This window comes from Mustela lutreola, chromosome 16 (assembly GCF_030435805.1).
Source record: "Mustela lutreola isolate mMusLut2 chromosome 16, mMusLut2.pri, whole genome shotgun sequence".
NCBI lineage: Eukaryota > Metazoa > Chordata > Mammalia > Carnivora > Mustelidae > Mustela > Mustela lutreola.
In genome coordinates, this window is record NC_081305.1 from 13,062,195 (window position 1) to 13,087,734 (window position 25,540).

The 25,540-nt window shown below is 40.1% G+C and overlaps 1 protein-coding gene across 3 annotated transcripts in view; it reads right to left on the minus strand.

Annotated features, from left to right (window-relative positions):
• HYDIN (HYDIN axonemal central pair apparatus protein) overlaps positions 1 to 25,540 on the minus strand; it is a 385,540-nt gene that overhangs the window by 154,390 nt on the left and 205,610 nt on the right. For all 3 annotated transcript variants that reach the window (XM_059150954.1, XM_059150956.1, XM_059150955.1), the window contains 3 exons: positions 10,631 to 10,869; positions 6,421 to 6,694; positions 4,498 to 4,641 (listed from right to left, as the gene is read on the minus strand). In XM_059150954.1, coding sequence (XP_059006937.1) covers positions 4,498 to 4,641; positions 6,421 to 6,694; positions 10,631 to 10,869 — 657 coding nt within the window. The remainder of the gene's footprint in view (positions 1 to 4,497; positions 4,642 to 6,420; positions 6,695 to 10,630; positions 10,870 to 25,540) is intronic.

Genomic DNA, 25,540 nt, shown 5'->3' on the forward strand with positions numbered 1-25,540 from the left:
CCATTCCTGAGGGCTCTGTCTTCACGACTTATTACCTCCCAAAGGCCCCACCTCCAGCATCACCACTCTGAGGACTAGGAGTTCAGTCTATGAATCTGGGGTCGAGGGTTCAGGAGGACACAAACATTCAGTCCTTAACAGCTGGCTTAAGCCTCCTCTGCCTTCGTTGTACTCCACTGGTCCCCTGTGCACGCCCAGAGTTCTTTCAGGGGTTCAGTCTGGCACTTGGCACGAGATGCCAGCCATTGTTTCCCTCCCTCTAATACAGGTACGGGCTTCACCTTGTATTTGCAGATGACATAATACAGTCTGGGGAATGGATGATGCAGCATGTTGGGGCCATACAAAGGCTAACTACCCAGTGACCTTCCTTCAGACAGCGCTGTCACCTCAGGAAGCCGTGACGTGAAGAAGCCATACTTGGTTGGTTTTGGCAAGAGGCCATTTAGAGGTTAGTGATGACAAGGAGTCGATGCACACAGAGCCATTCTATTTTAAAATGACCCCTTCTCTCTGGGTTGTTTGTTTGTCTCCCCACATATCAGGAGACGGGATTTGCTGCTGGACTTCATGAAGCAAACTGGCTGCTACTTTCAGTTGACCTTTTCAATTCCACAGAGATGTGGCTTTATCTGTGTGGTTATGAGTGGTACCACAGTTATAAAGTAGATCAAATCTGAGGAAATGGTTATAGAAGAATTCTTCCCATAGGCAGGGCTGGTATCATCAGATATCTAATGTCCTGGTATCTAATGTCCTAAATCAGACCCACTGCCTTGAGCCCCAAAAGAGACAGGACAGATAATTGGGTGTTACATAATTAACTCGGAACACCAACACCAACAGACCTCTTGTGCATGCTGGTTAATAAAGTTGCATTTCTTCATTGTCCCTGATAGGGCTTACATGTGAGTGGGAAATAATGAAAAACACAGTAGTTGAACAGAGTTCACAGTTACGATATTTGGGGGGAAGAAGAGAAGGGCAAAAGCAAACGAACACAGAGTTATGATAATTTGTTTCTTAATTCAGTAAGTTGCTATCTTATTCAAAATATTTGCTCTTTTATTCTAGTGATAACAGAGATTTAAACAAGAATTAAAAAAAACAAAACACCTAAGGCTTAAGGATATAAAAAGAAGGAAAGGAACACTATGCACACATTTTTATGAGTGTTTATAGGTTCACAAAAAAAATCTAATAAGAAACCAGGCTGCATATTTAACATACACTGTAATGTCTTGCATAAAATATTCAATAAATATTTGCTGAATTTTCTCTGAATAACCAAATTTAGAGGAAATGCAATGTCATTAAATTTGGTGCAGCTGTTGCCAATAAATTTCTCTCCTGATTACTTTAAAAGGAAAATTTTAAGATAGAGCAATGAAAATGTAATAACTAAGCAGGAACTCGTGTAGTATTAATTTTTATATATCTCATAGAGCTTGTTACAGTTGACCATCCTGTAACTGAAACCCCTATTCTACTTCTTCAAAGTCTACTTTCCCCACTAGCCTATTAAGCCAGGGTTTTGCTGTGTCTTTGCTGCCATATGATGTAAGTGCCCCCAAATTATCTGTTGGTTTGAAGTGAACTTGTACACCTGCCCTCCCCTCCTTGATTATAAGCTCCCTTATTCCTCTCCTAGCAGAGCACTTTATCTACGGTGGATGCTCAAGAGATGTTTAATATGAACGAAATATAATGGAATCCACTACCAGAAACAATGGTCTTGAACATTCTCCTGTGAGTCTCCAGGTAACAGAAGGATTCCTGGTGGCTTGCTCCATAATCAGTTAGGCACTGCCAAACTCAGTCCATCTGTAGGACACCACGTCAGGACCTAGCTTTGATTACTTATGTTCCATGCTATGGAACAACAGCTTAATTAATACTTAGTTTTCCCAGTTGGCTGTGAGGTTCATCTGGGAGGGACTATTCTCACTGTTCTATCCCTAGTCTCAACACAGTGCCTGGTTTGTGGTAGGCCTTGATAAATATTCCATTAGGCAGCCAGTATGACTGTTCCAATGAATACATCTGACCATGTCACTCCTCTCCCTGCCTATAGCCCTCCAATGGCCACCCAGAACAAAACCCAAAGTCAAGAACATGCCTCCCAGTCATGCCAAACCCATCTGGCCTCTGCCCATTTTCTCTAGATGGCCCTCCCGTCATTCTGGGCACATTCTCTAAGGTGACCTTTTAGTTCTGTATACTCCCAACCTCTTTCCTAACTCAGGCCCTTTGTATGTGCTGGTCCCTCTGCTTGTGATTCTCTGCCCTGCCCTCGTCACCAGACTCACTTCTATTTCTCCTTCAAGTCTCAGCGTGAGGCCCTTGCTGAAGGAAGCCCTCTGTGATCACATGTACAAATAAAGCCATGTCTCCAAGACATGTTCTCACAGAGCCTTTTATCTCTTTTCCATGGCACGTTTAAGACTGAATCTTAAATATATAATTTTAATAATTTGTTTAGTCTGTAACCTCAACCAGTCTCTTAGCTTTGACTATGTCAGGCTGGTTCACCAGATTTCCAGCCCCAATACAGTCCTCAGCTTGGAAGAGATATTCTCTACGTCTCTGGTTTAGATTTTACATAATTCTAGGATGGAAGTCTGCTTAGGAATAGGTGACATCCTGCTGTGATGTGTCGCCCACCTCCTCACCATCCTGACCCCCTGCACCAAGCAGCGAGCATTCCCAGCTTTCCCCATCCTCTGCCTCCTCCATTCATTGCATGTCCCCAATGGCCATATAAAGTCATGGGCATTTATAGCCACATAAATTAAAGAGTGTGAATCTGTTTAAGCTGATAATTCTCAGGCGGTGTTAGGTGATCTGCATAACAGCTTAACTTCCATTTCCATTTCCTCACACAGTGCCATGGGAACAACAGAAGCTACAGCACAGATTGTCGTAAGGAAACAGCTGGGAAAGTGCATGTGAGAAGCACAGCTTGATACCACTGGATACCATTCAGTTAAGTGGTGGCTATTCTTTTTTTTTTTTTTTTTTTAATTTAAATTCTAGTTATTTAACATACAGTGCAATATTGATTTCTGGAGTAGAATTCAGTGGTTCATCACTTATGTACAACACCCAGTGTTCCTCAGAAGTGCCCTCCTTAATGCCCATCACCCATCCAGCCCATCCCCTACCCCCCTCCCTCCAGCAACTCTTAGTTTACTCCCTGTCATTAACAGTCTCTTCTGGTTTGTTTCCCTCTCTTCTTTTCCCCCTCTGATATGTTCATCTGTTTTGTTTCTTAGATTCCACCTATGAAATCACATGGTATCTGTCTTCCTCTGATTGACTTATTTCACTTAGCATAATACACTCTAGCTCCATCTGTGCCTTCATGACTGGCAAGATTTCATTCTTTTTGATTGCTGAGTAATATTCCACTATATCTATCACATCTTTAACCATTCATCATTTGATGGACATTTGGTCTCTCTCAATAGTTCAGCTACTGTTGATTATGCTGCTATAAACACTGGGGGGTGTGTACCTTTTCAAATCTGCATTTTTGTATCCTTTGGGTAAATACCCAGTAGTGCAATTGCGGGATCATAGGGTAGCTCTAGTGTTATTTTTGAGGAACCTCCATTCTGTTTTCTAGAGTGGCTGCACCAGCTTGCATTCCCACCAACAGTGTAAGAGGGTTCCCCCTTCTCGTCACCCTCACCAACACCTGTTGTTTCTTGTGTTAGTTTGAGCTGTTCTTACTGGTGTGAGGTGGCATTTCATTGTGGTTTTGATCTGTATTTCCCTGATGTTGAGTGATGTTGGGCATATTTTGTTTTGTCTGTTAGCCATCTGGATGTGTTTTTTTGCAGAAGTGTCTATTCATGTCTTCTGCCCATGCCTTAACTGGATTATTTGTTCTTTGGGTGTTGAGTTTGATAAGTTCCTTACAGATTTTGGATACTAACCCTTTAACGGATATGTCATTTGCAAATACAGGCTGCCTTTTAGTTTTGTGATTGCTTCCTTTGTTGTGCGGAAGCTTTATATCTTGATGAAGTCCCAACAGTTTATGTTTCCTTTTGTTTCCCTCGCCTCCGGCGATGTGTCTAGTAAGAAGTTACTACGGCTGAGGTCAGAGAGGTTGCTAGTGGCACCTATTCTTACTGATTATAATTATCAATAATTCTACTCCAACCCTTTCTATACTGTGATGTTTATTTAATCTAGTTAGAGTAAAGAGATCAACTAAAATGCATTTTTAGTGTGCTGGAATACCCCTTCACTTACTTTGGTCTTCTAAATCAGGAATGGTGGAAGTAGAATTTCCATAGCAATTTACATTTCAGAGGAAAGTAGGTTTACATTCAGAAGGTTTAATTCAATGTGTATTGGCCTCTGAAGCTTAAAAGACACTGGCTGGGTGTGGGTGTCAACAGTCTTCCCATTAATTTAGCTTCCAAAATGAAAATGTGAACATGCTGACCCCTCCCCGACCCACCCCGGGCAGCAAGCCACACTGACCTTCTCCAGTCGGTATATGAGCTGTTTCGTGGACAGCTGGATAAGTGGCGCTATAAACTCACAGAGGATATTCACAGTCATCACCAAGCTCTTCCCCTTTTGTGCCCCGATCATGGCATGGCACACCAGCTTTTCTTTGACTTTCTGTAGAGGAGATACACCGGCACTTTTGGAATATCCATTGCTCTGAAAACTTATTTCTCAACAATCAGCAAGCTAATTCTCAACTACCTGCCTGGAAACCCCAGGGAAAAAGCACATTCTTCTGAGCGGTACATTTCAGGGATGCTCTCTGTCACACTATTATTAAAGTCTGACTGGCCGATTATGTCCTGGGTGGATCCTGTGTTGGTTTCTGACTGCTCCTGAGGACACAATCGATTTACATTCAGTTTAACATGTATTATGTATCAGGATGGTTAGGGACTGGACATACAGAACAGTGGCAGACAAGGCAGGTAAAATCCATCCTGGGCTTAAAGTTCAATGGTACATACAAGATTTCTTATCAAGCTAGTCAGGAGCTACAACTAGAAAAATGTTGCCTTTCATTCTTGAGTATTTAAAAATCATGCTATAGAAACCAATATTTCTTTGGACCAAAGAGGCCCAGATTTTTATAAAGTACAAAGGGCTTAGAGTGAAGTGATATCTCTAATAGTTTATACTGAAGAATATTCAGGTTTTGGATGTTAATGAATTTAAGTCTCTTCTCAATTATGTACTACAACAGGGAAGAACATTCGGGAGGCTTTTAGTAAATCTTAAACTGAATTTAGAATCCCAGCTGCTCAGATTTAATGCCTTTAAAAATACGATCAGCTCTCGAGAACAACATTGTAGATGTGCTCCCGCAACAGACTGCCGGTGTCTTGAGATGAGGGGCTGCGTTCTAGCCATCATGCAGCCTCAGTGCCTAGCACAGTGTTTGTCGTGGGGTACGTACTCGGTAAAAGTTGGCTGAATCCCTGAATACCAGAAAGAAAGAGCACATTATTTATTCCACAATGGGAAATAACCTTTTCATTTTTGCACTGAGGATGTGTTTTGCCTGAAAATGCTCTGCGAAGAAAGAATGTAAAGCAAATAAAGTCTGTGACCCTAGAGGAGCTAAGGCAAGGGACGGGCTTTCCCATCTTGTCTGCTGGGAGACCAATTTCTCCCATTTCCTATTGCATGAGGAAAAAGTTCAGTATCACCTCCTACTTGAGTGACACCAGCAGGAGCTCAAGCATGATCATTTTGTATCCACAGAGCTCGCATTTGTGAGGTAGAAGAGGCTCAGGTGTGATTTAGGACTTTTCTTTTATTTTTTTGATGGTTTCCAATTTCTATGAGGGAATACAAATAAACAGACAATGATTTGGAACTGCTTAAATGTTTAAAGCAGAATAGTGATGATATAAATATGAGCAGGACATCAAAGCTGATAATAACTCAGTTTTTTAGTTGACAAGCAAAACAATGATGGTTATAAATAGGAAACTGTTGTGTGAGGTTGAGAGGGAAGGGACCAAGGATGTCCCAATCCTTAGATAGGAGAGTTGCCTGAGAGTGTCTCTAAAAACATCCTTTTTGAAGAAATGTGAAATTAATATTGCTAAGTGTTGAGAGGAGGCTTAGCTTTGGCTGAACGCTGGCTATCCCTCTGCCAAAGACTTGCTGGCTGGTCCCTGCTGACCCTGGGGAGGAGAACCTACTTGAAATGGCAGTGTAAGGTTGGGCTCATGGTAGCTGTAGAAACAAACAGAAAACTGAGCAGAGCTGAACCCTGAGAGCAATGGGTGCTGCCATGGTAACTCCGTGCTGTGTGAAATGAGCAACCACATCCTTTCTTCAGATAAATGTCAAGGGACTCTCCTAAGAAATAGAGCAAAGATTTATTTAGGGGAAAAATAGCTTCTAAATGTGCTATCCTCTTACCCTGGGAGTAGCAGAATAGCCTTCGAGTATCACATCGATCGTCTGGTCAGGGTACAGCTCCATTCTGACGGGATGGAGCTGAAACACGGGGCCCAGGGGCACCCTGGACTCCTGGGAGCCCTGAGGTTGGGGCTGGCTCTTAGCAAGACCCTTCTTAGCCCGGCCCTTCTTGCTCAGCTTGCCCTGTGGACGAAAATCTTCATTCATCCAGAACAACTGTTGGACCCGACGCCCTTTGTTGGTCAACTTGAAGCGGTAATAGTAGGTGTCCAGGCTGGAAAAGAGGAGGCAGGGGTTGAGAGCACTCAGCTTTGGGGTGTTCTGTTCAGTTTACCACACTTGGGATTTACTCCTCTGAAAGTACTTAAAAAGGGAGTAAAGAAATGGACATTATTATTTTTTTTAATTTAGGAAGGCTACATGATGAGGCTATGAGGAGGCTCCGCAGTAACACTTTTAACACAGGACACTTTTATGTCCATTAAAACATAATGGAGTCCACAGCCTTGAGTCCGGCACCTGGGTCTGGTCCCTGAGTTTCCATCACCAGGGACAGGGCACAGAACACAGACACAGTATGTGCGAAAACCACTCTAATTTATGAGAAATGATTCTGAGGAGTGATAGGAAGACAAAATACCTCCTGGAGGAGAAATATATTTCAACCCCTGTTGAGTAAATTTCCACTGACTGAGCAAAATACCTTGTGATGTGCTCAACTTGAAGGGCACTTGGAAGAGAAACCACATATACCCAGCAAGCCCGGCCAGAGCTCAAGGGGACTGTATGATGGACCACAACCTCAGCTGGATTAGTCATTTTTCCTAGACTAGTCCTTTAAAAATGCTGCTATTTCATTCATGAATTCATTTTTTTGTTCATTCATCTATACTATAAATATTTATAAAGAACCTCTTGATTGGCTCTTTGTGAGGCACGGGATTTCTAAGAACTTGGCTCAAACATGATTTTGTTTAGTATTTTTTTAAAAACTGATTTAGGGGCACTTGGGTAGCTCAGTTGATTAATCTGCCTTCATCTCAGCATCTGCTTTCAGCTCAGGTCATGATCCCAGGGTCCTGGGATCAAGTCCCACATCAGGCTCCCTGCTCAGCACGGAACCTGCCTCTCCCTTCTCCTTCCTGCTTATGTTCTCTGTTGCTATCTCTATCTCTCTTTCTCAAATAAATATATAAAATCTCAAACTCAACACATACAAAACATATAATCATATCAAAAAATGGGCAGAAGCTATGAACAAACATTTCTCCAATGAAGACATACAAATGGCTATCAGACACATGAAAAAATGTTCATCATCACTAGCCATCAGGGAGATTCAAATCAAAACCACATTTAGATACCACCATACACCAGTTAGAATGGCCAAAATTAGCAAGACAGGAAACAACATGTGTTGGAGGGGATGTGGAGAAAGGGGAACTGTTGGTTAGAATGCAAGTTGGTGAAGCCTCTTTGGAGAACAGTGTGGAGATTCCTCAAGAATTTAAAAATAGAGCTTCCCTATGACCCTGCAATTGTACTACTGGGTGTTTACCCCAAAGATACAAATGTAGTGAAAAGAAGGGCCATCTGTACCCCAATATTTATAGCAGCAATGGCCACGGTCACCAAACTGTGGAAAGAACCAAGATGCCCTTCAACGGACAAATGGATAAGGAAGATGTGGTCCATATACGCTATGGAGTATTAGCCTCCATCAGAAAGGACGAATACCCAACTTTTGTAACAACATGGACGGGACTGGAAGAGATTATGCTGTGTGAAATAAGTCAAGCAGAGAGAGTCAATTATCATATGGCTTCACTTATTTGTGGAACATAACAAATAGCACGGAGGACTTGGGGAGTTAGAGAGGAGAAGGGAATTGGGGGAAATTGGAAGGGGAGGTGAATCATGAGAGACTATGGACTCTGAAAAACAATCTGAGGGGTTTGAAGGGGCGGGGGATGGGAGGTTGGGGGAACCAGGTGGTGGGTATTATAGAGGGCATGGATTGCATGGAGCACTGGGTGTGGTGCAAAAATAAAGAATACTGTTATGCTGAAAATAAATAAAAAAAATTAATCACTCAAAAAAAATCCTAGAAAAATAAAAATAAAATAAAATAACTGATTTATAAGCTTACTTAAGTTTTTTTTTCCCCCAGGGAGAAAACTCATCTCAGAATGGAGGACTTTTTTATTTTTAAAATTTTATCAGGCTTTGAGACTTCATCCCCTCTGTTTCTCATTACAAATAGCATCATATCTAATAAGTAAGTTGAAGCATCAGATAAATAATGAGTATTTGCCAGCTGTCAGATGTAACCATTTCTATCTAATTATGTGTCCATAGAGCGTGTTTACTACAGTAGCTTGACTTCATGGTTAAGTCCAGGCTTTAGGGAAATAATAAATAATACAAACTATTTATAAAGCAGGCAGTATCTCTGTCACTTGTACATGGTAGGTGTATCTTTCATCCTCACAGCAACCCAGTAATAATATCTTCTCCCATCTTATAGGTAAAGAAATAGAAGCTCTGAAAATTTAAGGGCGTTGCCCCAATATACGCAACCAGAAGAGGCGCCATATGGGTTTTTCTTCAGACAATTACGTTCAAAAAGTTGGCCAACTGTTTCTGTAAAGAGATGAATAATAAATACTTCAGACTTTGTAGGCCATGTGGTCTGTCATGACAGCTCAACTCTCCATTGTAGTGTGAAAGGAGCCACAGAAAATGTCTGTGTAGGAATGGGCATGGCTGTGTGCCAGTAAGACTGCATTTACAGGAGCAGGCAGTGGGCTGCTGTTTGCTCACCCCTGTTTTTGATGCTTCTCCTGGAGGTGGCTGGCATCATGATTTTATGGTGAAAAGAGTAACAGCAGGGTTTGTCCAGAGGAGAAATTGGCAGCTAAAAGCTGCTGTTTGCTTCTGCATTCATAGACAGCCATTAGCTAACCCTCCATTTCTAGGCAAGTGTCAGAAAATCCTCGGGGGCTATCTGACACTATTTGGAGACTAAGGAGAACATGTAATTAAGTCTGGCATGCAGTGTATTGTTTTCTATAATTATATTTGAGTGCACTTAACAAGAAATTTGGAAATAGAAGCATGGTATGCAATGACAAAATGCCCTAGCTTATGGCCACTAGATGGGTGGAGAGGAGTATTTTTATACCTAGTTGACACAAAAACTGTAATTGGATGCTTCTCTCAAAACATGTGCAATTCAACGATCTGACTCGCCTGTTACTTCATGCCTATTGGTTAATGTAGTTTCAATCAAGTGTCCTGTGTTTTAGATGGAGCAGAGGAAAAGGGGTGTGGATGGGCTTTTGGGGAGGGCCCCTAACTGATTTTTGTCAGGTACATCCTCTATAAGTATAGCGTGTCCATCTTGGTTTCAAGGCCTGTTACACCAGCCAGGAGATCTGTTCACAGTATTGCCACAGACAGGCCAGATTCAGCTGGCCCCCAAGAGTCCACTAGCAGCAGCCATGTGACTTCTCTGGGGAGCCTTGAATAAACCCCCACATATATCCTCCCCTGTTAAATACCAGAAAAATTACCAGCCTTGTAATAACTGATAATATACATTTTTAATCTTCCAAGTTATACTCTACTCAGGTCACTACCGAGTTGCGTCTGTGTTTTCTACATTCATGGAGAGGAATTAGCAGAAGAGGAGACATCAGGGTTGAGATTCTAAATTTGTCACAAAGAAGCCACTATATGTTTGAGAGAAAAACGAACTTCCAGAATTCTCTTCTCTAGTGTGGAGGGATACAGCCTAGAGAACTCCACTCCGCTGTGCCTAGGAAATGTCTTCTGGCAGATAATGTACCCATTTGGAGGGAGATTAAAGACAGGAAAAGGGAGGGGAGGCTAAAGACGCTAGTTCTATTTACTTAAAATAGTTTTTCAGGATGCCTGGGCGGCTTTATGGGTTAAGCCTCTATCTTTGGCTCAGGTCATAATCTCAGGGTCCTGGGATTGAGTCCTGCATCGGCGTCTCTGTTCAGCGTGGAGCCTGCTTCCCCCTTTCTCTTTCTCTGCCTGCCTCACTGCCTACTTGTGATCTCTCTCTGTCAAATAAATAAATAAAATCTTTAAAAAGAAATAAAAGTTTTTCGAGGTAGAGGAGATGCTCAGCTAATGCAACATCTCTAGTGTCTGTAAGAATCAACCCAGGAAGTCTCCCTACCTAAAATGTGCTCCCAAATTGAGTTCTGGAGCAAAGGGCTTATCTGAGACAATGGTGGAACCAACTCCAGAAGCCTGGACAGGAATCCGGTAAGTGTTGCTATTTTCTACGTCCAAAACGACCGTGTCTTTGAATGTCAGGATGTCGTTCACGTTGGCCGTCAGTGTCAGCTGAAGATCGGTTTCCGGGGGAACCATGCCCTCACTGGGTTCAACCGTCCACAGGGACTTTTTGTGTGCCTGCAACACAAGACTACAAGTTAACAGTGAAGATATTCTTGGCTTTTCATTCTGTTCATGTCGAATGGCTTCAAATGGCTGGCACTGCACATCAGAGACAAACATTATTTTTTTGAATCAAAGCAGCTGGGTGTTTGTTGGCTTTTCTTTTTTTCAGAAAGCAATCTGATTCTGAAGAGCAAACCTACAATTCCACTTTTGAATGCTCTGTGAAGGTTCTTTATATCTCTTTCTCAGGATGACAGTCCAGTTCTCTAACAAGCTTATCATTTTTAAAAAAATTATTTATTTATTTATTTATTTGACAGACAGAGATCACAAGTAGGCAGAGAGGCAGGCAGAGAGAGAGAGAGAGAGGAGGAAGCAGCCTCCCTGCTGAGCAGAGAGCCCGATGCGGGACTTGATTCCAGGACCCTGAGATCATGACCTGAGCCGAAGGCAGCGGCTTAACCCACTGAGCCACCCAGGCGCCCTCTAACAAGCTTATATTAATGATCTGCCTTAGTCTCAAAATTCTGAGATACCAACAGAAGGTACAGCATCTTACCTGGAATCTGTAATTTTTAAAACAAATGTTTTTCAAGGGCAAAGTTTCTATGATGTTATAGTGAGGATGAACAACTTTCATTAATGAACACAATGCAGGAAGTTTTAATATATATTATTTCATAATCAATGGAATTTCATTTGCTAATGTTTCAAACTCATTTTGAAATAAATGACAGGACTCATTAATAGAGTTGAGAGTGATGCCCACCAATCTATTTCCATTAACCACTTAGACTCTCATAGCTCACTCTTTCCTCCCTAAGGTCTTTGGCCAAATGATACCTCTCAACGAAATCTACTCTGCCTATCACATTTTAAATTGCAAACCTTCCCCCCAGTACTCCTGATCCCCTTTGCCCTGTTCACTTTTTTCCCCCTGGATCTCAGATTTTGGAAGGTGAAGAATTTACTCCATCAGAACACAGAAATGGACGCATAACTTGGTATTTCAACTCCTATGGGGAATTGTAGGCCTGGGGTTCATACCTGTCTGCTGTTAGGAAAAATGGAAGGGCAGCTTCAAGAAAAAATAAGAAAGTTCTAGACCAGATCATCTCAGCTGTTGGCCCTTATTCCCAAATTAGTGGTCTTGGAGCATTCTACATAGTTTTGCTCACTTATGAGACTCAGCTTACAAAACATAAATCAATGCCATTTTTTCCTTCTTTTATCAAAAAGCAAATGCCTTTCAGAAGAAGGTTCTGTCCTGTTATAGCCATTTATTTTCCTCCTCTAGCCAGTAGCACAGGTCAATCCTCTGTTCACAACGAAGATAGGGTGTCACCAGCTTAAGTGCTATTTCGAGTCAGGGGACATTAGTTTTCAATGGATGCGTACCATTTCTGTCCTGATTCCTGCTGACACAGGTTGGCTACTCTGGAAAGAAGATATGAAGTTGTTCTCAAGGGCTGAATTGGAGAGCTTTCTTTTCGATGAAGCTTATTAATCAATGTTTGGCATAAAAACAAGCAGCAAAGTATACCATAGAGCTCACGAACAAGGCACATTAAAATGCCAACTGCTAAGGTACTGGACTATTCTTCTCCAAAGTCAAGCTTTAAACTGCTCTAACACCCTTGTGTCTCTTTGCTCTTTGACTTTTAGGGATGTCCTTTGCTACTAGGAAGGACTTGGCATATGTGATATTTTCTGTAATTAGATGGCAGTTCTGATGGGAGAAGGAACGGATGAATGATGATCATCATAGCTATGGGGGACACTGCACAACCTTTCAAAACCCCAATAGAGTAAGATGAAGGACATGGGTTAGGCAGAAGGGCTCTGAAGGAAAGGGATGTGGGTTCGAGTCCCAGCGCCACTGCTTTCCAACCACTGGATCTTGGGCATGTTACTTAGCCATGCCCGGGCTCAGTGTTCTCATCTGGAGCTTGTGACACCAGCTGCACCCTCCCCTCGGTGCTGACCGTGGTGATGCTTCAGCGAGGTCTGGCATGTGAGACTTGGAGCAGCGTCTAACAGGGTAAGTCCTCACAAATGACGTCATTGTCATCATTTCACCAAAATATGAAATGCTCCACATGACACATGATTATAGGCTCGCTGTATTTGCTAAAAATAATAGATTACAAAACTGAGGAAACAAAGAGGGATGCTAAGGAAGCACATGACAGACACTACCCTTGCCAGAAGAGAAACAGCATGTGAGTGTCTGTGGAAGGCAGAGTTGTAAGGTGGCTCCCAAGGTGTCTGTGTCCTGGTGTACAGGTATCTTTTCCCAGTTATTTAATCGAACATGAATCTAGGTGCTATAAAGGGATTTTGGAGATAGCGTTAAGGTTCCACGTCCACTGATTTTAAGATGGGGAGATTATCCTTAGTGGATCCGATGAGCCCTTCAAAGGGATTAGGCTCACTCTGGAGGACAGTATGGTGATTCCTCAAAAAGTTAAAAATAGAACTATGCTACAACCCAGCAATTGCACTATTAGGTGTTTATCCAAAGGATACAAACAGTGATTTGAAAGGGCACGTGCACCCCAATGTTTATAGCAGCAATGTCCACAGTAGCCAAACTTTGGAAAGAGCCCAGATGTCCATCAACAGATGAATGGATAAAGATGTAGTGCGCGCACACACACGCGCACACACACACACACACACACACGGAGTACTACTCAACCTTCAAAAAGAATGAAATCTTGGCATTTGCAATGATGTGGATGGAACTAGAGGGTATTATGCTAAGTGAAATAAGTCCATCAGAGAAGGACAAATACATGATTTCATTCATATGTGGAATTTAAGAAACAAAGCAGATGGACATGGGGGAAGGGAAGGAAAAAGAAGATGAAAACAGAGAGGGAGGCAAACCACAAGAGGCTCTTAACTATAGGAAACATACTAAGGGTTGCTGGAGGAGAGGTGGGGGGGGGAGGAGGTGACTGGGTGAGGGGCATTAAGGAGGGCACCGGGTGTGACGAACCCTGGGTGTTACATGCCGCTGATGAATCACTGAATTACCTCTGAAACAAGCAAAACAGAACAAAAAAGGTGGGGAGATTACCCTTAGTGGATGAGATGAGCCCTTAGGGTTTCACATATTTGTTCCAAAAATGATAAACATGAGCTTTCCGAAGCCTCCATCTAAACTTCAGCAATCGCTGTCTCTGGTTCTGGTTTTTTCCGAGAATCGGGGGTAAAAAGGCTGAGTCCTTAGAGCAGCCCGTGAACAACACATACAGAAGGTTAGTACATGCGCGCCCACGGGACTGTGAGACATGGAAGGGTGATGGTCTTCTGCGATTCAGAATTCCGTGCCTGCTGGTGCTGAGTGTGACACCCTGACATTTCACGTGTCTGAAGATAACGTCTGCTTTTTACCTGATAATAGTGCATCAGCGCACTTCTGAGGCAGCGCTCAGCTCCCAAGGTAATACAGTCATGTTTCCTCATGGTGTTTTTAATACTTGCCATGAAAGGTGGAAGTGAGTGCTATTGTTTGCACATGTCATCTCAACAATAAATGAGTGGGAATGTACTTAGGCAGACCTCCTCTTCCATGGTGCAAATGACCGTGGAGCTTGAAGAGAATGCTGTGGGCTTTCTCCAAAATGACTTGTTTGCCAGTTAAAATCTGCAAGAATGTCCTTCCATGGAATGAGAAGGCACAAATAACAACAGGAACCACTGTGCAGAGCTAGGGATTTCTTTGGATTAATGCGATTATCTCAGCAGACGATCAATTCTTTGTGGAATAATGACAATGAACAGTCACAGAGGCCTCTCTCTTTTTCCGTCTGCTAAATGCTATCTCGACTCATTTGATTCTCTTCCCTGAAGTGAGTCACTTTGCTACTTAAAATAATTAACTGAGAATTAGGAGATGAAGTGTGAAAGAAACGGTGCTGGGGCTTTATAAGAGAGCCAGGGAAGGGTAATGTTTACAGGAGTGGGCTCTGAAGTCACATGACTTGGTGGTCGACTATGGACTCTGCCATTTGTAGCCACGTGATCCAGGACTAATTAAAAAATCCATTTCAGTTTCCTCATTGTTAAATGTGCTGTTTGAAGATGAAATAAAATAGGTGCCAAGCATCCAGCATTTTGTCTACCATAGAGTAAAAGCTCAATAAATGGAGGGTATTATTAACATTATCTATCAAAACTTCACATCCAGTTCCCTTTCCTGCTGGTGTCCTCCCCAGTCTTCAGTAGTGACAGGGTTCTTTCTCCCAGGCCTGACCCTGCGCCTCTCCTGCTGAAGATACTGGAAGGCTCTCCAAGGTCTGGACCAATGGTGTCGAATCCTTTATTCCCTTCGAGAATGCGATGGAAACCCACCACAGAAAATGTAAACACACACACACACACACACACACTTTACATATAATTTCTAGGGTTCATGGTGGATATTTGCCACTTACTCCATGTGCAACATGGCAGCCTATAAACAAGACTGGAATACCAGACAGAAGCCTTTGGTCTGGAGAATCTGTCCCCAGTTCTTCATAAGAGGGCCCCAGTGCACTTGTCCAGGCTTCCTTCCTAGGCACTGTCAATTTTCAACATGCACCCCCGGCTTCTGCCCTACCAGCTCACCCATCATTCCCAAAGGTACCGAACGTCATCACTGCATTTAACCACGCTAGTCTCGGGGATCGCACACCCCCTTTCTTGGTCTTCCGCCTCCTCCTTCCAGTCTCCACTCAAATGTTTCATGTATGAACACTTTAAGTTTTATAGAAGAATTAATCCCTTCCTCCCTGTGGGTACATATCATAACACAGTGCACCGTAAGACTGGATTGGTTGTGTATTCATTTCCTCTTCTGAGATTGTAAACCCTTCAAAGAAAGAGACCATCCTGTGTGTTTTGATGCCTCTCACTTCAGTTAGCACAGCACCAGGCATGAGGAAGGTGTTCAAAAAAATTTTTTTTGTCAATAAATACATGAAAATACTCAGCCCTACCAGGAAGCCCAAGAAGCACTTACAATAAGACTTTTTTTTTTTTTCTCCATCTGCCAGATTTGGCAAAAATAAACCAAATGCTGGCAAGGGTCTGGGAGACAGTGACATGCTTCAGCACTGCTGGGGGCAGGATGTAAATTGGTATAAATTTTCTAGGAGATAATTTCACAAGATATGTCAAGTCTTTTAGTGATGTTCATGCCAAAGGATCATTTCTAGAAGCTCAGTTTAAGGAAACGGTGAGGAATGCGATTGGCAATGAGGACACGAGCATTGTTTACGGTGGTGAAAAACTGGAAACAATTTATCAGTAGGGGATTAATGAATCAACTGTGGTGGATCCAAGAGATGAAATAAAATCAGTCACTGAAATGATCTGAACAGGAATATTCCTTAATGATTCATATTGAACTTGACTATACTTCATTGCTGAGTGAAAATAGCTGGTAATGAAGTACTGTTATCCAATGGGAGGGGTTAGAAATACACAAACATATACACACACAGTGATGTTTCAGAAGATATACACTGAAAATTTAAGAGTGATTATATGCTTGGTGGCAGCATGAGTGGTTTTTTTCTTTTTCCATTTGTTCTACAAGGATAATGTCAATTGCATGGTAAGAAGACATGCATTTGTATTTATTGAAGAAAGAACCTGTCCTAAAAGGATATGGGCACTCTCTTTAGCGCCCATGTAATTTTAACTTTGTTTGCTCTCTTGATTCCATTTCATTCTCAATTTCTTTATTTCTTAGAAGTTTTTCTTTGTAAGTAAATAATACAGGTATACAGCGTAAAACTCAAATGAGTATAAGGGTCAAGAATCTCTCTCTCTCTCCTGTCTGTTGATGGACACTAGCTGCCATCCCGAGAGGCAACCACTGTTGGTGGTTTTCTGCATATCTTTCCAGAGATTCTTTATGACTTAAAAAAAAAAAAAAAAAGCCCATTTACATATATACTATGTTTTCTTACTCAAATGGTAATAGCTTAATACTTTCCTGAAGCAAGATTTAAATTTTCAAATTTTTATGAAATGTACACATACGAATAATTTGCAAAGTCATATGGTTCTAAGAAAATGTTTCTAGCTTTCCCTCCTGTTGTTCTACTCTCTAACAGCTTCTCAATTTTATTTTTCAATTCTTTTATCAAAATTTTCCCTTATGTGACTGTATTTTTAACTTCTATGACAATTTTATTGCTCCTTTAAAAAATATATCACCCTGCTCTTATTCATGGAAAAAAAAAAGTCATCTTTTATTTTCCTGAGATTACTAATGACCATTTTAAGCTTTCTTCTCACTGTATTGCCTTTGTCTCTTCCAGGTTCTCAACCTCATGTTTTCTGGTTCCCTGCTGCTACATTACAGGCTTTCTTTTCTTTTCTTTTCTTTTCTTTCTTTCTTTTTTTTTTTTTTTTAATATTTTATTTATTTATTTGACAGAGAGAGAGAGAGAGATCACAAGCAGGGAGAGAGGCAGGCAGAGAGAGAGGGGGAAGCAGGCTCCTTGCTGAGCAGGGAGCCCGATGCGGGGCTCGATCCTAGGACCCTGAGATCATGACTGGAGCTGAAGGCAGAGGCTTAATCCACTGAGGCACCCAGGTGCCCCTATAGGCTTTCTTGACGCAGCTTCATTCAGTCCTTGTGAAGCACTAAAACTGTATGCGCTCAAGCAAGGGCCACCAGATATTTTAAATGCCCAACTATCAGTTTATTTCTGCCTTTCCTTGAAGTTAGTGAAACTGCCCAGAGAATATTCCAATCTGCTGATCATGTGCTGGGGATTAAGGGAGAAGGGGGCCTTTCAGAATGAAAACTTGCTAGTAGTTCTCTTATTTTCACAATGGTAGCCTGCCCTCAGCAGTGCCTGAGAGTCAGCAGCCAGTTTACTATTATTCTTTTTCAAATAAATGGTCTTTGTGTCTCTGGTTTTAAGCAGTTTTACTATAATGTGTCTAGATGTGGTTGTCTTTCTATTTATCTTGCTTTATGTTTATAATCTTTTTTTAAAATTTATTTTTTATTTTCAGCATAACAGTATTCATTATTTTTGCACCACACCCAGTACTCCATGCAATCCATGCCCTCTATAATACCCACCACCTGGTTTCCCCAACCTCCCACCCCACGCCCCTTCAAACCCCTCAGATTGTTTTTCAGAGTCCATAGACTCTCATGATTCACCTCCCCTTCCAATTTCCCCCAACTCCCTTCTCCTCTCTAACTCCCCATGTCCTCCATGCTATTTGTTATGCTCCACAAATAAGTGAAACCATATGATAATTGATTCTCTCTGCTTGACTTATTTCACTCAGCATAATCTCTTCCAGTCCCGTCCATGTTGCTACAAAAGTTGGGTATTCGTCCTTTCTGATGGAGGCATAATACTCCATAGTGTATATGGACCACATCTTCCTTATCCATTCGTCCACTGAAGAGCATCTTGGTTCTTTCCACATTGGCGATCGTGGCCATTGCTGCTATAAACATTGGGGTACAGATGGCCCTTCTTTTCACTACATCTGTATCTTTGGGGTAAATACCCAGTAGTGCAATGGCAGGGTCATAGGGAAGCTCTATTTTTAATTTTGAGGAATCTCCACACTGTTCTCCAAAGAGGCTTCACCAACTTGCATTCCCACCAACAGTGTAAGAGGGTTCCCCTTTCTCCACATCCTCTCCAACACATGTTGTTTCCTGTCTTGCTAATTTTGGCCATTCTAACTGGTGTAAGGTGATATCTCAATGTAGCTTTAATTTGAATCTCCTTGATGGCTAGTGATGACAAACATTTTTTCATGTCTGATAGCCATTTGTATGTCTTCATTGGAGAAGTGTCTGTCCATATCTTCTGCCCATTTTTGGATATGATTGTCTGTTTTGTGTGTGTTGAGTTTTTTCATCCTTTTATTCCTTTCCCTTTTCATTTTGGGTGGTTTCTTCTGACATATCTCCCACTTCCACAATTCTCTCTTCATCTGTTCTAATAAGCAGTTAAGCCCATCCACCGAGTCCCTAATTCCAATTGTATTTTTCAGGTCATCAGTTCCATTTGTTCTCTTCTATACTTTCTTTAGTTTTACCAAAATTTTAAATCTTGCCTTTTAGTTCCTTGAGCACATTAAGCATATCGTAGTTTTCTGTTCAGTAGTCTTATCTCCTTGTATGCCTGGTTACTTTTAAATTAACTGTTAGACTTTGCATATCAAAACTGTAGATACACAAAATATTTAAAGCTTAGAATAATGTTTTCTTCCTTTGGTGAGAGTAATATATATTTGCTTCTGGGAAAGATGTGGGGAGAACTAACAATTCTAGATGTTCTTTGTCCAGGCAGAGATTAAAATAATTTGAAATGAGGGTCTGTGTTAGTTTACTTTTGTTCCCAGGGTGTAACTTTGTCAGAGTACTAACCAAAAGTCTGAAAGTTTCACCAAGTCCAATCTTCTCCAATGTTTTTCTCTCTAGCAAGTCCATATTTCAATTTTTATCTTCACAGACCTGTGAATTTTCTGAATGCTCTTTTTAGTTTTTCAACTTCTGTAGGGATTCCATAGGAAAAAGTCACAAATGTTGAGCATATATTTCTTGGTTTCCTTTTTCTTTTTGTTTGTCACTGGCTTTGGTACTTTTAAACTCACAGTTTTTCATAATTTTGTCCAGATTTTCTCCTTGTTCTTAAAGGGAAGTAGTTTGGCATAGTAGATTGAATAAGAAGTGGTTGGTCACTGGTCTGCTAAAAGTTCTTAGAGGTCAAATAATTGCCCTAACTTTTGATTTCCCCATTTGTGGGGGAAAAAGTCTGCAGGAATTTTAAGGCCAGCTGAGTTTGGATGCATGAGGGAGGCAGGTATATGTAATTTACATCGCTTGTAAGTAATATGTACCACAATCTTTTCAGGTTACTAGGATGTATCTTTAAACAAGGACTGTAATGTCCTTTCTGAAAGTCACTGCCTTCTTGAAACTCAGTGAACGCTGTCAGATCAAACACAAAGCATGAAGATAGTTAACTAAAAGGAAAGAGGACAGCTCCTAAGCATGTAGACATGAGTTACACAAATTTCAGGGAGCATCTGTACAAATAAATGAAAAAAATAAGCTCCAAGGAGATAGAGAATCAGAAAGCTATTGAACTTGAAATTTCTAAATACTAACCTATTTTCTAATAAACCTCTTTTCTTTGATGTGGAAGAACATATATGCACTCATTAATACAAATATTTTCTACTTTATAAGAAGGCTTCACTGTCAAAAATTTAGAGAAACAAGTGAAAAGTGAGGAAAAAGGCAGCTTTAGAGCTCCCATTTCACAGATCTCTATACTATATGGATCAGTTTGTTTGAAATCTTAGGGCCTCTCTGAATGTGCCTTATTTATTTCTCTTTCTTATCTAGGAAAATAAAATAAAGGACCTTAAGGTATAGTGTCATAAAGATTTAAGTCTTTCCACAAGTCATTTCACCTAGATCTTTTTGGCTGTCAACATTAATAATCAAAGCTAGCATTTATTGAATGCCAAATGCTTATCTTTCACCAGGCACTTCCTAGATATATTATCATGTTTAATCTTCTAGATGCCATTATTAGTTCCATTTAAAGGAAAGGGGTCAATCTCAGAAAGGTTAAATAACTTTCCCAGAGTTTGAACATGTAGAATTAGGACTCCATTCCAGATCTGCCTGACTATAACATCCTTACTCTTGATAGTATGGAATACTACTTCAACACTCATATATTAAACAACTCTTTGTTGAGTGACTACCATATGTTAGACAACTGTGTGTGACACATGACTATGCCACCCTCTGAGAATGTTGCCCTTCCCTCTTAGACACATCCTAATTTAATGTACTAACATTCCATGGGGGGATTTTTTTTCTTCAAAAGTATGAAACTTAATGCTGCATACAACAATTTAATTACAGATGTTTCTAAAAAAGACCCAAGTGCCATCCTATGAAGAGCTCTCCCATGTCATTTATGCTCCTCCAGTTTCTGTCTTTTTTGCTTATGACAGGGAAGAGGAAATGGGCCTAAGAAAGAGTATGATTTTCTTCCTGAAAAACATTATATAATCTTGACATATGTTTGTTGGTGCTCTTATACTATTAATAAACCTTTACACTATACTACTTATCACTTCTTGTTTTTTTTCATTATATAAAAGTGTTTTTTCATTTTATACTAGCTTATTATTGAATATGACTGCTCTCCATGTACAGTCAGAATAAGTTTTTTTTTTTAAGATTTTATTTATTTATTTGACAGAGAGAGATCACAAGTAGGCAGAGAGGCAGGCAGAGAGAGAGAGAGGAGGAAGCAGGCTCCCTGCCAAGCAGAGAACCTGATCTGGGACTTGATCCCAGGACCCTGAGATCATGACCTGAGCCGAAGGCAGAGGCTTAACCCACTGAGCCACCCAGGTGCCCCAGAATGAATTATTTTGTTGATAATGACAATGACAGCCATCCCTTAAAAGTGACATGAGCTGGTATCTTAGTCAGTTAAGGCTGCTGTAACATAGACTGGGTGGTTTATAAACAAGAGAAACTTATTTCTCATAGTTTTGAAGGGTGGAAGTCAGATCAGAGCATCAAAATGGTCAGGTCCTGGTGAGAACCCTCCTCCAGGTTATAGACAGCCATTATTTTCATTGTATCTTCACATGATGGAAAGGGTGGAGTTCTCTGGGGTCTCTTTTTTGAGGGTGCCAACCCCATTCATAAAGACTCCACCTTCATGACCTAATTACCTCCCCAACCCCTAACCTACTTATACCATCATATTGGGGGTTATGATTTCAACATATGAATTCTGGAGGGATACAAACATTTAGTCCACAATGATTGAGTACATGATGCTGCTGGCAATGGAGAAGAAGTTATAAATTTTTATGGAGGAGGGAAAGTAGAATTTGGAAAGAAAAATACATCTGATCAATATAAATGAAGTTTTCCTTAATCTCCCTCTGTGGTGACCAGCATTAACTGTAAAACTGAATAATAAATAAGTAGAAAAAAACAATTTGCTAAAGTTAATTAAGAGCTGGAACAGGCAGAATAAAGATGGAAAGTCTTGCAAATCATGCAAGAAACCCATATATTTTTCTTTTGTTTTCTAGATACCCTGTATCCAGAAATACCCTGTTCATTTGACAAATGAACAAAACCTCGGCCTTTCATTTTGGCTTTAGCATACATTCAAACTACTCATATTCAATCAGGAGAGCTGCCCTTATAAATTCAGGAAAGGTGCTGACCCATCATGTTACCTAGTATTCAATCAATAGCTTTCCTTTTTACAGTGTGGTTTATAATCAGTATGACCTACTATTGTCTTCTGGGTTTCACATTTAGCTTTGACAAAGTAAAAGAAGTCTCAAGTGAGAGTCAGGGTAAGAGGCTCACAGCTCTCTGTCAAGTACAATCCTTTGCTTCTGTAAGTTTCTTGATATTTATTTTTGTCCTTTGTATTCTCTAGTCCCTGAATAAGTCCTTTGGAATGGTTCTCAGGAAAAGTACAATTCATTTTGGAATGGCTATGACATTCATGTGTTAAAGAAAAGATGCCAGGGCACCTGGGTGGCTCAGTGGGTTAAGCCTCTGCCTTTGGCTCAGGTCGTGATCCCAGGGTCCTGGGATCGAGCCCCACATTGGGCTCTCTGCTCAGCAGGGAGCCTGCTTCCCTTCCTCTTTCTCTGCCTGCCTCTTTGCCTACTTGTGATCTCTGTCTGTCAAATAAATAAATAAAATCTTTAAAAAAAATAAAGAAAAGATGCCCATCATGATAAACTAGAACCTTATCCTCTTATTTACCTATTCTTGTCAATTTATTTTTATAGATTTCTCATAACTAAAGCAAAGATATAAGAAAATTCTGCTCCCTTATACCAAATGAAGACAAAATTCACCACCCTTTTGTAAGTACTCACTATAAAAATTAGTATAGAGAACTGACTATAAATCAATGTTTGAAACACAACCTTCACTCTAGAAAAAAACTCTAGAAAAAAGAGATACAGTTTTGAAACAAGGAAGAACCAGGCATAGTTATACTCCAAAACAAGACTAACATTGTGTGGAACAGAAGCAATAAGAGGGTCCTGAAGCCACAGATCTTCTGGGCTGTATGTCCTAAAATCAAAAAGGAAACTCGAGGGACAAAAAGAAAGCCAAAAAGATTTTGCAGGAAGTAAGGGATAAGAGCTAGAGTTCCCAGCCAAGAGCGCGTCCCTGAATTTGAAAGAAGGCTGAGCAAAGCTGTGATGTTCTCAAGGCAATAGACACACAGTTGTGCCAGTGGTGGTGGTGAAGTAGACTGTCATGTAGACAGGTCCTACGTCAAGCCATTGTCAAGTATAATGACTGAATCTGATTTTTCCAGTATCCCCATGGGGGAAAAAAGGCTCAACACTTGATTCTGGGCTTGTGATAGTTGTTCAGGGTTAAGGCAAATCAAGAAAATGTTAGACAAGGAGGCAAGACTACTGAGAATGAGAAAAAATATACCTCATGCTAGATTAATCTATCATTTAAAATTCCAAATGCTAAGAAGGACAGTTACAAACAATCAGCTAATGAATTAATTCTCAATGAATCTATATAACTAAGTGAAATTGATTATAAAGTCTTTCTGAGGTCCTCAAAGAGATGGGTAGGATAATATATATGAAACAAAAATTATGAAACAAAAACAGATATGAATCAAGAATAGTGCTTTTGAGTAATCAATTATAAATCTTGGAATTGAAAAATATAGACACTGAAATTAAACTAAAAAGTTAAATAGATGAGATAAACTTTAAATTTTCTGAAATCAAAGGCAGAATCTGTAAACTAGAGTATACTACTGAGGGGGCAGCACAGAAAGATGAAGAGATGAAAGACATGGATGAGAAATAAAAATAGACATGTAGTAATGTACTAGAATGTGTGTGTGTGTGTGTGTGTGTGTGTGTGTGTGTGTGTGTAGTTTGCTCAAAGCAGGAGAGAGATAGAAGGATGAGCAAAGAAGAAACATTTGAGGAGATAATGGCAAAAACTTCCCAGTATTTAGAAAGGTCAAATCTTTCAATACCTTTAAAGAAAAATCTACAAAAACCAAGAATAAAAACACAATCTTAAAAGAACCTTGTGAGAAAAAGAAATGATATATAAAGGAGTAATAATCTAACAATGGAATTTTATCAGCAATGACTGATTCCAGAGATCAATCTCCAAAAAAAAAAAAAAAATACTGTCAAATAGAATTTCATACTTAGCTAAACTATCGTGCAAGAGTGAAGGTGAAATCAAGATATAGTCAAATATACATAAACTATGAGACCTCTATATAGCACAGAACTTAGAGATATATAATTTAGCACAAAGAAATATAAACCAAGAAGGAAGCAGAAAGATAGAAAAGAATAAAGAAAAATCAGCAAACAATTTTGTTAACTAGTGAGAAATTAATTACTGACAAAAATCAACAACTTTGTGGTAAATAAGAGAAGATCCAAAATTCTATACAATAATAAAAAATTATGGAAGAGAGGAAAGGTCAAGATATAATAAATGGGTGGTGGAGTCCTTGTCTTATTCTTGAGGAGGACCAACATTCTTTCATTATTGTTACAAAAAGTTATGATACTTCTTAACAATATAAAAAGAGATAATTAAATAAAATAAGATCTTTCGCTTTCAAATGACTATAGGAAATGTATGAGAGGTAGTAGTGGCTGGAGGAGGGCTTGGAGAAAATTCAATATAAAGCAGAAAAAGAAATAAATAAAGAAGGAAAAAAGTCAGAATAGTATATGGGAAATGTCAGGGTAGAAGTGAGTTCATATACATCAATAATAATAATAATAATAATAATAATAATAATAAATTTTAAAAGGTCTTGGTATGGAAGGTTGAATAATGGGCCTTTAAAAATGTCCATGTTCTAATCCCTGGTATCTCTGAATATGCTGCCCTCACATGTCAAAGGGGCTTCCAGATGTGATTAAGGATTTTGAAATGAACAGATTATCCTGGGTTATTGGGATAGTCCTAATGTGGTAACAAAGGTCTTTATAAGAAAAAGTCAAGAATGTCAAAGTCAAGAATATAAGGATGGAAGCAGAAGTCAGGGAGGAGGGAAGATGGTCTGTTGCTGGCTTTGAAGATGAAGGAAGGGGCCACAAGCCAAAGGATGTTGGTGGCCTCCAGAAACTGTAAAAGGCAAGGAATTAATTTTTTTTCTAGAGTTTCAAAAAATATATACAGCCTTATAGATGCATTTTAGACTAATGTCATCCGGAACTGTAAGATAATAAGTTTGTTACAGCAGCAATAGGAAACTAATATTCCTGTCAATTAAAAGTCAGAGGCTATCATTAGATTTTTAAAAATTGGGTCATATGCTACTTAAAAGAGATTTTAAGTTGACACACAAAACAAACACACAGACACACACAAATCTGAAAACAAAGGACTGGAAAGATATACCAAGAAAATGCTAACTGAAAGAAAGCTAAAGTAGCAATATTACTATCAGGCAAAATAGAATTTAAGTTAGAAAGCATATTTAGGAATTAAAATATACAGTGTCCTATGAAAAAAGGAATAATATACCAAGGAGAAATAAAAGTCATGAATTTATATGCACCTATTAACAGAGTTTTGAAATATATGGAGAAAAAAATTGACATAATT